A 15408-nucleotide genomic window follows, 5' to 3' on the forward strand; every position below is an offset into this window, starting at 1 on the left:
GCAGGCATTAGGTCCCCATGACCTCCCCCCCATACAAATATAAAACAGATCCAATTTGTTTTCTTTCCATCATTAAACCCTCACAGGGCATACTAACCAACCCTCCGGCTTCAGGAAAAGCCTTTTAAACAGATACTGTTGCAATCCCAAGGCCTCCTACACCAAGAAGAAAGAGCAAGGCCCCATTAGGAAGAAAAACAAACCAATTGTATTTCTTAAAGGAAAAAAAAAGAAAGAAAGAAGAAGAAAAAGAAAAGCAAACCCACTCTAGATGATGAAAGAAACTATAAAAATAATTAGAGTACGTCATGACTTTTTTTGAAAAGAAATTATGTTTACTTAAAATTATTGTTTGTGGCATAAAAATCACTACATTCTGGGACCATTTCCCTCCCTTCCCTTGTCCAGAACTTTTCAACATCAAGTCAGGGCAAACATGGCTTCAGTTAAGCAACTTAGAGCTGGAGGCTGTCTCGCTGCAAACTAGGAGCACTTTCATCCATCTCTTCCTTAAATACCTGAACTTAACTGAGATTCTAAAAGGACTCAGGACAATAACAAATATGTCACTTTTGACTTGCCGTTCAACCCACCCTGGCAACTTTGTTATTTCCTAGTGAGAAAATAAATCTAATCCACATAAGAATGCTGAAAATGGCAAAGGAATTTTATTCCCATAATTTGATTGATTGCTTCCTATTCTGAACACTCAAGGAAAACAGAAGAAAAAAGAAAGAAACGAAGCCTTCTCAGTCTGGACTCTGGTTTCTCCTGCTAATCTTTTACAAGCAGGCAACACCATAAAACACAAATTAGTTACAAGGATCTAAGGGGCAGGCAGGCTAGAGGGGTCCCCAAACAAACATGTATCAAGATGCTGAAGAAAAAACCTAAAGCCAGGCACATGAGGAGACACCAGATTCAACTGGAGTTAGGCTTTAATTAACCAATTCCGGGCAATTAAAGGTTGGCCCACAGGTGGCCCCAGCTCCACAGAGTTTCTGTCATCGCTGTGCTTAAACCCAAACTAGATAAAGGTAATTTAGGGAGCATGCCTGTCAATGCCGAGGCATATGTGGATGTGGCCTGGGCACTGTAGGCAGGCTCTGAGTTCAGCAGAAGACAGGACTATAATAATGAGATGGAATGATGCTGACTTAGCAGTGGGCTGTGTTTCGACTTGGGGTACTAACATACCTCAATAAGAAAAGAATAAAATGTCAGTCCAAAGGTGAGTGAGACAGACACTTTGGTAAAGACTTGCAGCATACAGAGCCTGCTGAGAATCCTTACACACAAAGGAGACCTCAGGAGCATCCTGAAACTCTAGACACTGGGCACAGCTACCATCCCACCTTGGCCCTTGTCAGAGTGAGAACACTCTTCTGGTCACAGCTCTGGCAGCTTCTGTGTGCAGCAGCTCAGTCGTTCCTCGCTTGGTTCACTCAACAGGTTGGCTAGTGATTATTGCTTTTCTTTAATGGATATGGAGAGAGCCCATTGACTGGTACAGTATTATATTATTAATTATATCCTATTAATATACACAATAGGATTAGTGCAATGCCTGGCCTGAGATGGCTTCAGTTATTTCAATAAGCTAACAACCATACTAATTCAAACTTGCTTTTTCAGCTGGAGTCTGATGTGCTGCCCAATTTTATAATTAATGGTCCCTGATCAGAATCAAATAGTTCCAAGTCACTCTCACTGCATGGGCTGCTTTCAGTAGCCACCGTCTTTGGGACTAAGACTGGATAGCTGGGCAGGGACAACATATGGACATTTCTGTGAGAGACTATCCAAGAATGCCCAAGAGGTCAAGTGCACCGAGGGTTAAATATGGGTCAACCTGGAGTCACCCCATTCTATCATTGTAGTTAAGTTACTTTCCTTACCAAACCTGCGTTTTCTTTTATGCAGCATGCAGGAAATATTAAGACCTCCTTAAAACATTGGCCCTGCTGAGGTCATTCAGACTACCTGCCTTTCATCTCACTCAACACACAGTGAGAGTTCAATACAATTGGTTTTGGTTACTTTCCACTAAGGTGGCGGGCTTTGTCAAATGCTTATTACAAAGTTCATATATTTGGTTAGCTGTTTTGACAAAAAAAAAAACTTTTAGACACATTTTTACCCATTAAAATGGGAAAGAATGCAAAAAGTAGAGAATGGCATTGTTTCGTCACCAAATTAATATTTGCACAAGCATTCACATCCACCCCTTGCATAAAGATGCCTAAATCAGATTCACCAAAGACTGGCCAATCAACCTTTAAAAGGGAAAGCTTCTGCTTCGTGGGAGCTCTGGAAGGAGCTTCTGTTGCTTTGCTTTAAGCCAAAAACAAATGTAATGTGGATAAAGCTATTTTTACAGTTGTTATAAATATCAGAGGGGAGATGCTTGAAGGAAGATTTGTCATCACTCCGTTAAATGAGAAGCCCAGATAACGCAACTGTGTGGTTAAAAACAGAAGCACAAAAATGACAGCATGCCACCTAGACAGGGGTTTCAAGCCTGATACTGCTGGCAGTGCAGACAGTGGCTCCAGCAAAGAAGTCACGTGCCTATAGGATGCTCCATCGTGGCTCTGCTGTCCTCTGCAATAGGTCTCTCCATCTTTTCCAACCTGGAGTATAGCAATAGCTTCAGGTTGTTCTGGAAGTGTCTACACCATAGCAGAAACATTGAGCCCAGCTAGTGGGTGATGTATGTAGGCTGGCCAGGATAGTCCAAGCTATGCTGTCACCCTGATAATATCTATATCCCATAACAAGCTCCCCCAGCTCGGAGACCCACTCCTCCTATGTTTGTAGTTTAAAATTAAAAGGGGGAGGAAGGGATTCTGGAGAGATTGTTCAGCAGTTAAGAGCACTTCTTGCTCTTGCAGAGAAATTGGGTTTGGTTCCTATGCACACACATGGTAACCTGCAACCATCTATAACTCTGGTTCCAGGGGATCTAACACCATCTTCTGACTTCTGCAGGATATGCACATGATACACATACATATAAGCAGGCAAAACGTCTGCACATAAAAATAGATAGACAGACAGACAGACAGATTGATGAATAGATAGACAGACAGATAGATAGACAGACAGATAGATAGATAGATGAATCGATAGATATAGTTTTTTTAAAAGAATTGTTTTTAAAAAGCCATGTGTCTCATTTGTCTGACTCCTAGTTTGACTTTTGCTCTTCCTCAAGTCTTGTCATCTGTACCATTGGTCCCTGTCCCCAGAAACCAGCCTAGGGGAGGCTCATCCTGACTGGAAGCAACAGGTACTATAAGAAAGGAGGCAGCCAGCCCACACCAGCTTCTAAAGTAAAGAAGCCTGAGACACACAGGACTGTACCTAAGCACAAGTTGACTTTCCTGTTCCCTAAGCTTTTCTTGGCTTCTTTGATGTCTTCATTTGGGGGTTTAGGATAATGTTAGCTATTTAAATTACACAAAATAGCACAAAGAAATTCTCAGTATATAAACTATCCCCCTCCTCCCCCCAGGGAGGTATCATTATATAGGCACAGGTCAAGTACAATGCGCTGGTGCAAACCAAGGAATCCATCTAAGTTAACTAGATGGAGTACAGTAGTTCATGCCTATAATCCCAGCACTTGGGAGGCTGCGGCAGTTGGTCTGGGCTACATGCGGAGATGACATCTCCAAACGAAAAACAACACATACAAACATGAGAACGTACCTCTCCCTCTTTTCATCCTGGAGTTCTTCCAAGAGCCCCAGAGATTGCCTGACATAGCATAGCACTAAGTGCAAACCACTTATATGCCCTCACACATAAATGTAATGGCTTTTACCTCAACACTAAGCATTTCCATGCTGTGGTCACAGTTTCTGTACTTTAAGGCATACTACAAAACCTTGTACAGGCTTCTTTTTTTTTTTCCTTCAGAATTCCACGGACAGAAGACTCATCTGGCAACAAATCTTATCAACCCAGCATTGGATAGAAATCTTCACCTTTTCTTGGATTTGGACTTTTCAGTTAAGGGAATCATTTTGCACTTCTTCTTCTTCTTCTTCTTCTTCTTCTTCTTCTTCTTCTTCTTCTTCTTCTTCTTCTTCTTCTTCTTCTTCTTCTTCTTCTTCTTCTTCTTCGTCTCCATCTCCTTCTTCCTTCTCCTTCCTTCTCTTTCCTCCTCCTCCTCCTCCTCCTCCTCCTCCTCCTCCTCCTCCTCCTCCTTCTCCTTCTTGTCCAGCTTGCCAGCATACAAACTTCTGGGCTTTGTCTTATATTAAGTAAAATAAAGATTGATTACCCAGAAGCATGGGGATCCCAGGACAGTGCGGTTGAGAGGGAGATGGCTGCCTAGACACAGGGGTGACTCATGCTCTGTAGAACACCACGCCACTCCCTGCTATCCAAAAAGGACTCCAAATTGAAGAGTCGTGAATTGTTCGTTTCTGGAATGCCCCATTGACATATTTTCAAACTCTGAGTGAGTATGGTTAAGTGAAACCCCAGATATATGGAGTTGCCACATACTGCCACACACTCAACTATCTGCACCATTCATGTGTGCCTAATTTGTCCCCACAAACACTTGTTTTTCTGTTCTAGGGATCCAATTACGAGAACACCTTCCTAAATTTATGTGCTTCTTAGTAATGAGTCACTGCTCTCTTCCCTCATGTGGAGGAGATTACGTGTCTTACCAGGCTTTAGGCCACTTTGCCATTTTTTTCAAAAGTCAAACTGCACCAGTGCGTTGCAAAGCTCAGTTGGGGATCTTGGGACTATCTTATTTACGTGGGTTCCGGACACAGTGGGGAAAATACCCACAGATGAAAGAATGTTATGGTCAATGAATAATATCACGACAACCCAGAAGACCTCAGCAAAAGAGGGTGTTGACCTCAGCCCCTGGTTTACCTGATTAAGTCACTTCTGCCAGGCTTCCAGACATGTTCCTACTCCTCCTCTTCCTGCTGTTTTAACTTGACCCCACCTATCCCCAGGCCCAGAAATGCATCTCTAACTGACGTCCTCACCATCCCAAGAGTTGTCCTGCATCGGGTAGACATGGGACAGGTGCTGTAAGGGTTAAGCTGGCTTCTGTATGCCTCCTGTTCTCTTAAGACCCTCCTCCAGAGCTGCACCACACAGGGGAAGAAATAAGCCTGCAATAAAGTCATCTGGAAGCGTTTTCATCTGAAGCCAGCTTTCAGAAACAGAGGCAAAACGCACTAACAAAAGTAACCTGGGGCATGTGGCATTCCTTTCTCATGCACATTTCTAATATAAATCCTCTAATCATTTGTATCTTGCTTTTGGGGTTTATTGTCAAGTCAAATCTTTTATTTCTCTCCAAAGAATAAACTGCCTGCCTTAGAGAGAGAGAGAGAGAGAGAGAGAGAGAGAGAGAGAGAGAGAGAGAGAAACAGAGACAGAGAGAGAGAGACAGAGAGAGGGAGGGAGAGGGAGAGGGAGAGAGGGAGAGCATTACCCATACCTAAGAGGCAAAGAGAGCTGGGCTAGGAGAATGGTACCTGCTATCTAAGTTCATTATTCTCTCTCTCTCTCTCTCTCTCTCTCTCTCTCTCTCTCTCTCTCTCTCTCTCTCTCTCTCTCTCTCTCTCTCTCTCTCTCTCCCCTCTCCCCTCTCCCCTCTCTCCTTTAAGAAGACCACAAACACAACCAGATCATGAGTGTGGGAGTTCTGGCAGGAAATTTTACCGAATGTTTTACCACTAGGTGGCACTATGCCACACATTCAAAATAGGTAGCTCTCAAGCGAGAAGGAATTTTGTTTATATCCTTTCAAAGACTCTCTCTTGCATTCCTAATGGCAAGTACTTAACTGCATTATTAATAAACACTCCCCCTTTCCTGCAGACATCTGCCATAGTCTGACAACTCCTGAGACCAGCTAAGATTGTACTTTGCAGTGCAGAACTCAAGTGACCCATGGACAATCATGTGTGTTCAGGTACCTGAGAAATGCCAACCACTCAAGGGTTCTATCTATCATTGGAAGCAGGAATTAGGAAAGAACTGAGCACTGGGTTTACACATATTGCTTATTAGTTGTATCAGTATATCCCGCAGAAATCAAATCAACACACACACTCTCAAGTGTTAAGCCTCTGATCAAGGCGAAAGCTAGAGGTCAGAAGTGTTGCTTCTGAGAAGTTTCCTGTGTGTGTGTGTGTGTGTGTGTGTGTGTGTGTGTGTGTGTGTGTAAAAGGCACATGTCTGGTAAGAAATCTGCAGGATTTTAACTCACTGCTTAAGAATAACAAAATTCCCAGATGTTCAGGGTTTCATATTGTTGGGAAATAGAGACCAAGAAACTAACTAGATCGCTTTGTTTTATATTTTGGTAGGGTTTTTATTGTTGTTGTTGTTGTTGCTTTTGTTTTTGTTTTTGATGTAGTTTCTCACTAGGGAACCAAGGAAGCTTCAAACTTGAGGTTTTCTTTATTCAGCCTCCATAGTTCTGGGTTACAAGGTGAGTCGCTATGCACAGCAAACCAGTTCTCTTTATCTACCTACCACATCTCTGTTAGGCAGAGGAAGAAGTTCTCTCCCTCTCACCCAAGAAAAGAGCTAAGTATACATGGCTCCCGCCTGGATGCTGAAATGGAACTGATGGTGGTGACAATTTATATTTGTTCAAATGTGTCCCACAAAGAGATGACCACTTCTTATGGCTGTTTATATCAAGGACGCCTGTTTGCTTTGTGACCAACACTCTTCATGATGTGAACATCTGGTCTATGTAATGTTAGCCCCTGTTGTCATTAATTGCACAGGCTGACTTTATTCCCATGACCCCTCTAAAATACAGACTTGGCGCTTATTCTTCCCTGGCCAATCAACCAGTTTATTTATATGAGACAAATATTTGGGCCAGCATGTTTTCTGTTAAGGGGGGGGGGCAGGGAGCAGGAGATCATAATGCTGGGGGGAATTTCCACCCAGAGATTGTCTTCACATGCACACACAAAGTGTATCTGCATGCTCTACCCCTCAGATCATAAGGGAATGCACACACAAGGAAGTGCAGACTCGAGGTATTACAAGAGATATTGCAATTCTTCTATACCCAGCATGTCTTAGACGTTCCCCAACCATTTAATGAAGTTCTTCATACATGCCATCTCTCCCCCTTCTATTGTATTTCTACTTCCACATGCATATACATATATTATACACACACACACACACACACACAGCTGATTAAGTTGCCAGTGATATCTATGGGGAGAAAGCCTAGAATTCCAGACAATGAGAGCAGGTGGGAAGTGTCTAGTCACTCAGAGCTCCTGGGAATTATATTCATGAAGGAAATGCCTCCCTTTTTCTCTACACACGTGGACTCCCCGGGCTCTTAGTCCTCTTTGGCTTACTCAAGGACACGGTCTCTGGACTTCACGCCATATGACCTTGCATGGGTGGCCAGGATCTGCACCTCCTTTGGCTTAAATTTCAAACTCTGTGAAAAAAGGGGATGGTGGCCCAGAGGGTGGGAATGGTTCCTGGAGGTGCCCCACAGCTGTTCCCAGCTGCCATGAGAGGCAGAGTTCTCCCAGAAACCAGAAGTGCCTTTGTTCAAGTCATCTCTCCAGTGGCCTTGAAAAGTAAGGCCATGACCCACGATCATGCAAGGTCAACAGTTTTCAAATTTTGATGAAGTTAGGAGCACACTAACTCCAAGCCTTCACACTAAGTACTCTTTGCTCATTTCTGTATGCTGTAATGTGATATTCTTGACTGAAATGGTTCAGTCTTGCCAATGAAAAGAATTAAAATGTGGGACATGCTAATATTCAAGATGACATAATGAATGCTTCCTATCAAGGGCCAAATAAAGACAAAGAGTGTTAAAGGAGCCACTTATGTGCATGTGTGCTTGTGTGCATGTGTGCATGTGTTGATGTATAAATAGACAGAAGACAGACAGATGCACAGTAGGCACTCTGTATCTATAGGTTGTACACTCAAAGGCTCAGCCAACTGTATGAAACATATAGAAAAAAAATACATCTGTGCTGAACATGACCCAACTTTTTTTCTGCTATGATTCCCTTGACAATACCTTAGGAGCTCTTTACATAACATTTACATTGTATCCCACATTATAAATAATGTATACATGATTTAAAGTGCAAAGGAGATGTTTTAAGTTATGTGAGAATATTGTACGTTTTTTTATACTAGAGACTTGAGCATCTCAAGTTTGATACATGCAGGGGGATGGGACCAATAGCCTCAAAGATACCAAAAGGAGTATATATGTATATGTGTGTGTGTGTGTGTGTGTGCATGCTTGTGTGTAGTTTATTTAAATACTTTACAAATAAGTGTCCTTCGTCTCTGTAAGAAAAATAGAATACCTTTCCGTTGGTTCTGGTGTAATGGACACACAGGGAGAGGGCCCTTCTCATTCAGTTCAAAGCTCAGCTGCCTTGGAAATACAGTAGAGGCCACTGGTCTTGATTTCTAGTAAAGATCTTTACATTTTGAAGAAAGGAAAAGGACTTATACTCTTCTTTATAATCATACCACTCATGCAATAGAAATGGATATTGTTCACTTGGAATAACTGCTATCTCATAACACACAGCCATAGACATTTGTTGTACTGATACCATATCTGTTCCATTAAGTCATGAGGGATGATTTTCAAAGCCAACCAGGTGGAGATCCGTGCCCAGGAACTTCCACTGGAGTGTTCTGATTTATTATAGATAAGTCCTCACACAGAAACATTTCTAGGAGATTTGGCAGGGGCATCAAAACACCTTAAATCAATAAGAATAATACCGTCTAGAGATTTTGAATAACAAATTCATTTTCGTTTTACTATAATTTTTTTCAAACATAGATTTATACTCTACTCTGGAAACACAGCTTGTATTTTTATTTTCTCCGGGATGGTGGAAATATAGAGAAACCCCTCAGCAGCAGAAGTTTCTACCTTTCAAACTCCCTCTCCACAAGATCTCTTCAAACTTCCATAAAGCAACAGCTTTCTCCTTTTGTGAGTACAGTAGGGGGCGCTGCTACAGTAAACTGTTAGGTCAAATAGTGACTGAGAAAGAAGGAAGGAAAAAAAAGAAAGAGAGAAGAAGGAAGGAAGGAAGAAGGAAAGAAAGAAAGAAAGAAAGAAAGAAAGAGAGAGAGAGAGAGAGAGATAGAGAGAGAGAGAAGGAAGCCAAGACTAGACGTGTTTTGACTTGTCAAAAATACTCCCCAAGCGTCAAAAGTACTACCTATATTTTTCTCTTCTCTAATTTTCTTCAAAGTACAAATAAAAAGTTTGCTTTTTCCTGCCCCTGCATCGTGTGTGTGTGTGTGTGTGTGTGGTCTTAAGTGTGTGTAGAAACTCTATATTGTAAATTTGGGACAACTTAGGAAAGTCTAACCAGACCTTTGTTCTGAATATTAGGTAAATATAAGTAGCCAAAATGAACAGTAGCTTCAAGGCAATCTGTGGGGTTTTCTAATATAGAGACTTCAATCTTCGGTCTTTCTCACAAACATCAAACTCCAAGTTCAGAGTCAAGATGAAAAGAAACTGTGGGGAAATTTTCATTAAATAATCCCATAATCCGGGCTCCGCAGGTTGGGTCCTTTTAAATAAGAGTTTTTCATATAATTCAGTGATCTTAAATTTATGCGTTCAATAAAAAAAAAAAAAACACTTACTGTGAATGTTAAAACAAAGACATTGTTCCCACACTTGGAAAATTAAATTCACCAAACCATGAAGTCTACTGTGCAGTTATTTTTGTAACCACCATAAATTGCTTTATAGAACTCCTCTACTGGGTAAACAACCCAAGGAGATTTCCTTCATAGTAAAGGACAGGGCGGCCTTAAAGTTTATGACTTTTTCTTTTTTTTTTTTTCCCATGCTTTTTTTTTTTAAAAAAAAAATAGTTGTGTTTCTAGTTACCTTGAAACCTTCTTCCTTTTACATGATTTCAGAAAGCTCCACAGAAAAATCAGATCCAGGCCTGTAGATATACTATGCCCTCAAATAGATGTTACTGGAATAAGAAGAAACAATCCTACCTTGTAGAAATAAAGTTTAGTAGGGCAAAGCGAAAATTAAGGGGTTTAGTACTAAATATTTCACTATATTTAATAGTACCTCAGAGCCCAGGGCCGGCCTGGATGTTTCAGGCTGACTGCTTGAAATGGGCCTCTCCCTGCACTGTATGAGGCCAAATTCAATGCGAGCGGCTCTAGATAAGAGTTTTAGGGGTCTTTAATCACTTCATTCTTGTGTCCTTGAGGAATAGCACAGAACCGCCTTTGTGTTCAGAAGAAGGACCTGTTGTCCGGATTCAACAGGTCATTTCATAAGAGCTTCCCAGAGGATAGAACATAAATGACAGAAACATGGGGGGAGGGAGTATATTTAAGTGGTTGATGATTTTAAATGATATATATGCTATATCGGGGAAGGCTGATTGTTTTTCTTTCCAATGAGTGGAACGTTACTGTTTTTAGAAGTGTTTAATGTTTGAATTCGATTCTTTTTAGGACTAAACTATAAATTTAGCTCCTGAAATCAATCTGAACATGTTATTGACTTTTCAAGTGAATAAACTCGTCACATCGTGTCTGCCTGTATTTTATGAATGGTTCCTTCCATGTACCTCAACTGTGTCATAACTTTTCTAATATTGTTTCAGTTATAATGGGAATGAATATTTTATGAACAGGCTGAACTTTATAAAATGGGAAAATTCTAACCATATGAATTTTGTCCTTGAACTTGGAAGAGAGAGGAAAATAAATCAGTATTTTTACCACAAACCAAGTCCAGGCCCCGTTAGAATTTATTAGAGTTTGGCTAACTCTGATATTATAGGTGATCTGAACTTGACACTGGCAAATAAGTTTACCCTGTAAATGAGATTTACTTCCTAAATTGTATCCACCACATTCCCCCATGATTCCCCTCCTCTTTAAAATTAACTTATTTGTAAAGATAATTGCTAGAAGATCTTTAGAAAAATTTCTGTCAGGCTAATAGTATTACCAACAAAGTGTTCTTTAAGACCCAGTTAGGTGCTGGCACTTGCTGAGACATAGATTATCCAAACTACAGGGACTCTTGACACTTTGACTAAGTCTCTATATGACTTACCATCTTGGACAACTATCTGGCAAAGGGTCAAGGCAAATAAATACCGGAGCAAAGACCTTGTTAACCACAGGGAATTACCCCAAAGATAAAGGAATAGATGCAGGCTTCCTTTGGTAAGGTAACTCAGTAAGGAGGAACAGTTCTCTAACTTAAAAGAAAACTCTCTCTCTCTCTCTCTCTCTCTCTCTCTCTCTCTCTCTCTCTCTCTCTCTCTCTCTCTCATTTCCTTTTCTTTTCCTTTATCTAATTACTAGGGCGATTTCAAGGAGTAGGATTTGGGGGTGAGGGGATTGAGGATTAAAATCAAGATCCCCCTTCCTCTTTCCATCTGCCTCTCCCCCAAGGGAGAAGGAAAGAATGCATGCGAGCCCAAGTTGGGGACAGCTACTGCTTTCCCTTTGCCGCCCCTTCCAAGTCTCCCCCTGTGCACAGCCAGCACTCAGAAGTACCCATGGGGGTCCCCGCGCTCACCGGTACCAGGAGAGGCCTTTGTGGTAGCTGCGGTCGAAAAAGTGGGGCTCAGCACCCACGGCGCGTATGTCTGGGTGCACGCGCAGGAACTCCAGCAGAGCCCGCGTGCCGCCCTTCTTCACGCCGATGATGATGGCCTGTGGCAGCTGCTTGCTGCCCTCGTCCAGGAGTAAGGCCAGGGTCCCCGGCTGGGCCTCGGCCACGCTGCTTCCCGCCCCGGAGCCGCCTGGAGAGGCGGCCAGCCCAGGACTCTGCTCGTCCTGGTTGCTGCTGTCTCCAATCCCCGGCCGCCCGCGCCTCCTCCGCTGCCGCAGCTGCAGAAGGCGCTTCCTTGGCGCCCCCGCGGGCCACATCGCCAGTTCCCTGGGTCCTGCGGGGACGCCGCGCCCCGGGACCCCCGCTACGGGGCCCGAGCCAGGCGGGCAGCGCTCGGCTAAGCAGTAGAAGACGTAGAGAGAAGTGAGTAGAGAGCAGAGCATCAGCACGAACTTCCTGAAGATGCTGCGCGACAGTGGCTCCGCCGGGCTGGGCTGGGCGCCGGCGGGACCCGAGGGGGCCATCCTAGCCGGAGGCGACCTCGGACGGCGAACGGGCCATGCTAGGCCACGACCGTGTAGGAAGCCCCGCCATCCCCGCTGCTGGCCAGAGTGCTGCCCCGCGGCCACATCGCCCGAGCGCCCCTGAGTGCCCGAGAGCTGCCCCACGGGGCAACTGCAGGAACTGGAGCTGGGGACCTAGCTCAACGAACCCTTCTCGGGGTCCCAGGCTTCGGCGACGGGGAGAAAAGGGGTGCGGGGCCGTGCTTAAGAAACCATGGTCTCAAACGCGCCCGAGTCCTGAGCCTAGCTGCGCAGAACTCGGCGACCTGGGTCCCGAGAGTCGCTGGGCAAGGCAGTCTCTGCGGCGGCGGTGGTGAAGGTGCTCGGCTCAGCAGGGTCCTGAGCAGCTACCGGTGCAGAACTCGGCGCAGCGATCGCGCATCCTTGGCTTGTCCCCGTGGAGCGGACGCAGGGCTCCCGGGCCAAAGAACTGTGCGCGCTCTGCTTAGGACGAGTGACCCTTTTTCCAGCCGCTGGCTGCTCTGCTTTCCTGGCCGACCCAGGAGCATGTCCTGAGTCTTGGCTCAGCTCAGCTCAGCAACCGAGCAAGCAAGGTCCCCCTTTTCCCTCTGTCCGAATGGGACTCGAGCCTTCAGGCCTCTTGAGCGCTCCGGAAGTCTACCCACTCCTCTGGGGCCCCAGCTGGGAACAGCCTGGAGGGGCCCCGTTGCGTGGAACCTGTCAGACACCGTTGCCACTGTGCTCCTAGGCTCTCCCCGCAGGCTCCTCGGCCCCTACCGCCACATGTGGGACGCGAAGGACAGCAAACTTGGTGATGACGTCAATGGCCCAGGCCAGACCAACGCGGGGATCCGCTTCGGGGTGCAGAGCAGAAGCCCAGGGGCCGGGCTAGAGAGGCAGAAGGGGTGGGACTGAAAAAAAAATAAGGTGACGAGGCACCGCCCAGTACACTGGAGAGAGCACGACAGAGGCGACGCCCCTTCCCTGCAAGCCCTCTTTCCTTTCCTCCCTCCTCCCCCTCCACCCCCAGGTCTCTGGGCCGCTGTCAGACTGACAGCTGATATGATTGCCTGGGTCTAATGCCCAGCCAGTCTGCCCCTTTCTGGATTAGGGGTTCTCAGACCTCTCCTGCTCAGTTTAACCCTTCGCAGCCTTAGCACCCCCAGATCCCCACTCCCCGATTACTTCTGGCCCCTGCTTTTGCATCTTACCCTCTTCCACCCACCCTTCCCATACTCTCTCATCTCAGAGAAGTCTGAAGTTTTGTTTCCAGGAGTTCCTGGCAGGCCACGCCCCCATTTCTCTGGGCAAAGAGACTGCTTCAGTACTGATTAGTCTCCTAGTTCACTGTCCACTGAGGGCCCTTGACAAGTCTTCTTTTGGTTTTTCCCTTGGATTTATTTAAAAAGATTAAGAACCTCATAGGACCTAGAAAGGAACCCCCTTAGGAAATAGATCAATAAATTCACCAAAAGCAGAAATTAAGTTTAAAAAAGTAAGTATAATTCCAAATCCGTATACCCAGTTGTTGATAAAGTTTAATACTTTGCCTCTGCGCACCATCCACATGTGTAAATCCACATCTCTCTTTGAGAGTTAAGAGTCCTTCCCCCAAACAACGGGTTCCTTTTTTCTCTCATTTCCCCTGACCCCTAGATCCCCTTTCTGTGTCCCCAGAGCAAGTGACAAAGAGGTAAAATCTGCCCCTTGCTGGCTGGCTCCTGGGGAAGTGGCCAGTAGAATCTGCGGATGTTGGAGATTGATTGCTTTCTTTGGATGTTACTTTGTGGTGATTTTGTTTTCAGTTTCTTTTCATTTACTTTTATTTTATGCGTGTGACTGTTTTGCCTGCGTGTATGTTTGTGCACGACGTGGGTGCCTGGTGCTAGCTGGAGAGTTCTGAATCTCTTTGAACTGGAGTTACGGACAGTTATGAGCCTATATGCGGGTGCTGGGAATGGAACCAGGTCCTCTAGAAGAGCAACCAGGGTTCTCTCTTACCTGCTGGGCCATCTCTTCAGCCACCAGATCTTTTATTTTTGTTCTAATCATCTTGCTTCCTTATTCCCGACTGTCTCCTCCTGCAAGATACCTGGCAATGTGGGTTGTGCTCTGGTCACTTTAGCCCAGTCCCTGTGTGCTGTGGACACTTTCCTGCCACTCACCTCAAATCCTGCTAAGCTAAGAAGAGTCCAGCAGACAGGAGAGCTAGGTCTCAGGAAACTCACTAGGAATCCTGACTGCCCAGCCTTGACACTCAGATTTTCTCTCCTCTTCGTGCTCAAACGCCATTTGACCAAGGAAGGGTAAGTTAGGGGGTTGCCTTTCAGCTCTACAGGGGACCCTACTGATTCTAAGTTTGCTTGGATAGAACCGGATCACGTGTGGCTTGCTGGGTAAGAATAGTGCTGCAGTCATAAACTACTAGTCAAACGGCTGATTCTCTGACTAATGAAGATCTGTTCAGACCCTGAGCCCAGGATGAGCAGTACGCCTTGCCAAGTTTCCATGTCCTATTATGTCTGAAAATTGGATATTGACAAAGCACTTTGAAGCTTAATACTAACTTAAGGTTTAATGTATTTCGAAACTTTCCTCTGTGTATTTTGGTCAGTTTTGTAGAAGGGAAACAACAAAAACAGAGGCCATTTAAAAGCTGTTCTGAAAGCCTATCGTTGTGTAGATGGTTACCAGAAAGTATGTCGCCTCAGTTGGGCAGCACTGGGCTGCCAGCTCACCTGTAGTTCATCATGAGGTGATATTATATATAGTACAGTGCATAAGAATAATGTGGCCCCAGGCCCCCAGACCTCTGAGCATGCAGAAACATATGCTGAATAAATGGTTATTGTGCATGTTGACCCAGTCTGTGGCACTCTGGGTGAAGAGCAGAAACCAGACTGGAACACCTTTCTTTCTTTCTTTTCTTTTGTTTCTTTCTTTCTTTCTTTCTCTCTCTTTCTTTCTTTCTTTCTTTCTTTCTTTCTTTCTTTCTTTCTCTCTCTCTCTTCTTTCTTTCTCTCTTTCTCTCTTTCTTTCTCTCTCTTTCTCTCTCTCTCTCTTTCTCCCTTCTTTCTTTCTCTCTCTTTCTCTCTCTCCTTTCTGTCTTTCTTTCCCTCTTTCTTTCTTTCTTCTTTGGATACCAGTGTGTATTTTCCTCGTCTTGCACACCTTAATTGAAGTCACATTTCAGATGCTCAGTACCCACATGTCACTACTAAAGGGACAGCCTAGAAA

General features: G+C 44.5%; 1 protein-coding gene across 1 annotated transcript in view; it reads right to left on the reverse strand.

Moving 5' to 3' along the window:
• LOC127694842 (heparan sulfate glucosamine 3-O-sulfotransferase 3A1) overlaps positions 1 to 13142 on the reverse strand; it is a 90671-nt gene extending 77529 nt beyond the window's left edge. Inside the window, exon 1 of the mRNA XM_052196559.1 lies at positions 11612 to 13142. Coding sequence (XP_052052519.1) covers positions 11612 to 12171 — 560 coding nt within the window. The 5' untranslated portion in view covers positions 12172 to 13142. The remainder of the gene's footprint in view (positions 1 to 11611) is intronic.
• Between the last annotated feature and the right edge of the window lie 2266 nt (positions 13143 to 15408).

This window comes from Apodemus sylvaticus, chromosome 10, assembly GCF_947179515.1.
Source record: "Apodemus sylvaticus chromosome 10, mApoSyl1.1, whole genome shotgun sequence".
In the NCBI taxonomy this organism is placed as follows: Eukaryota; Metazoa; Chordata; class Mammalia; order Rodentia; family Muridae; genus Apodemus; species Apodemus sylvaticus.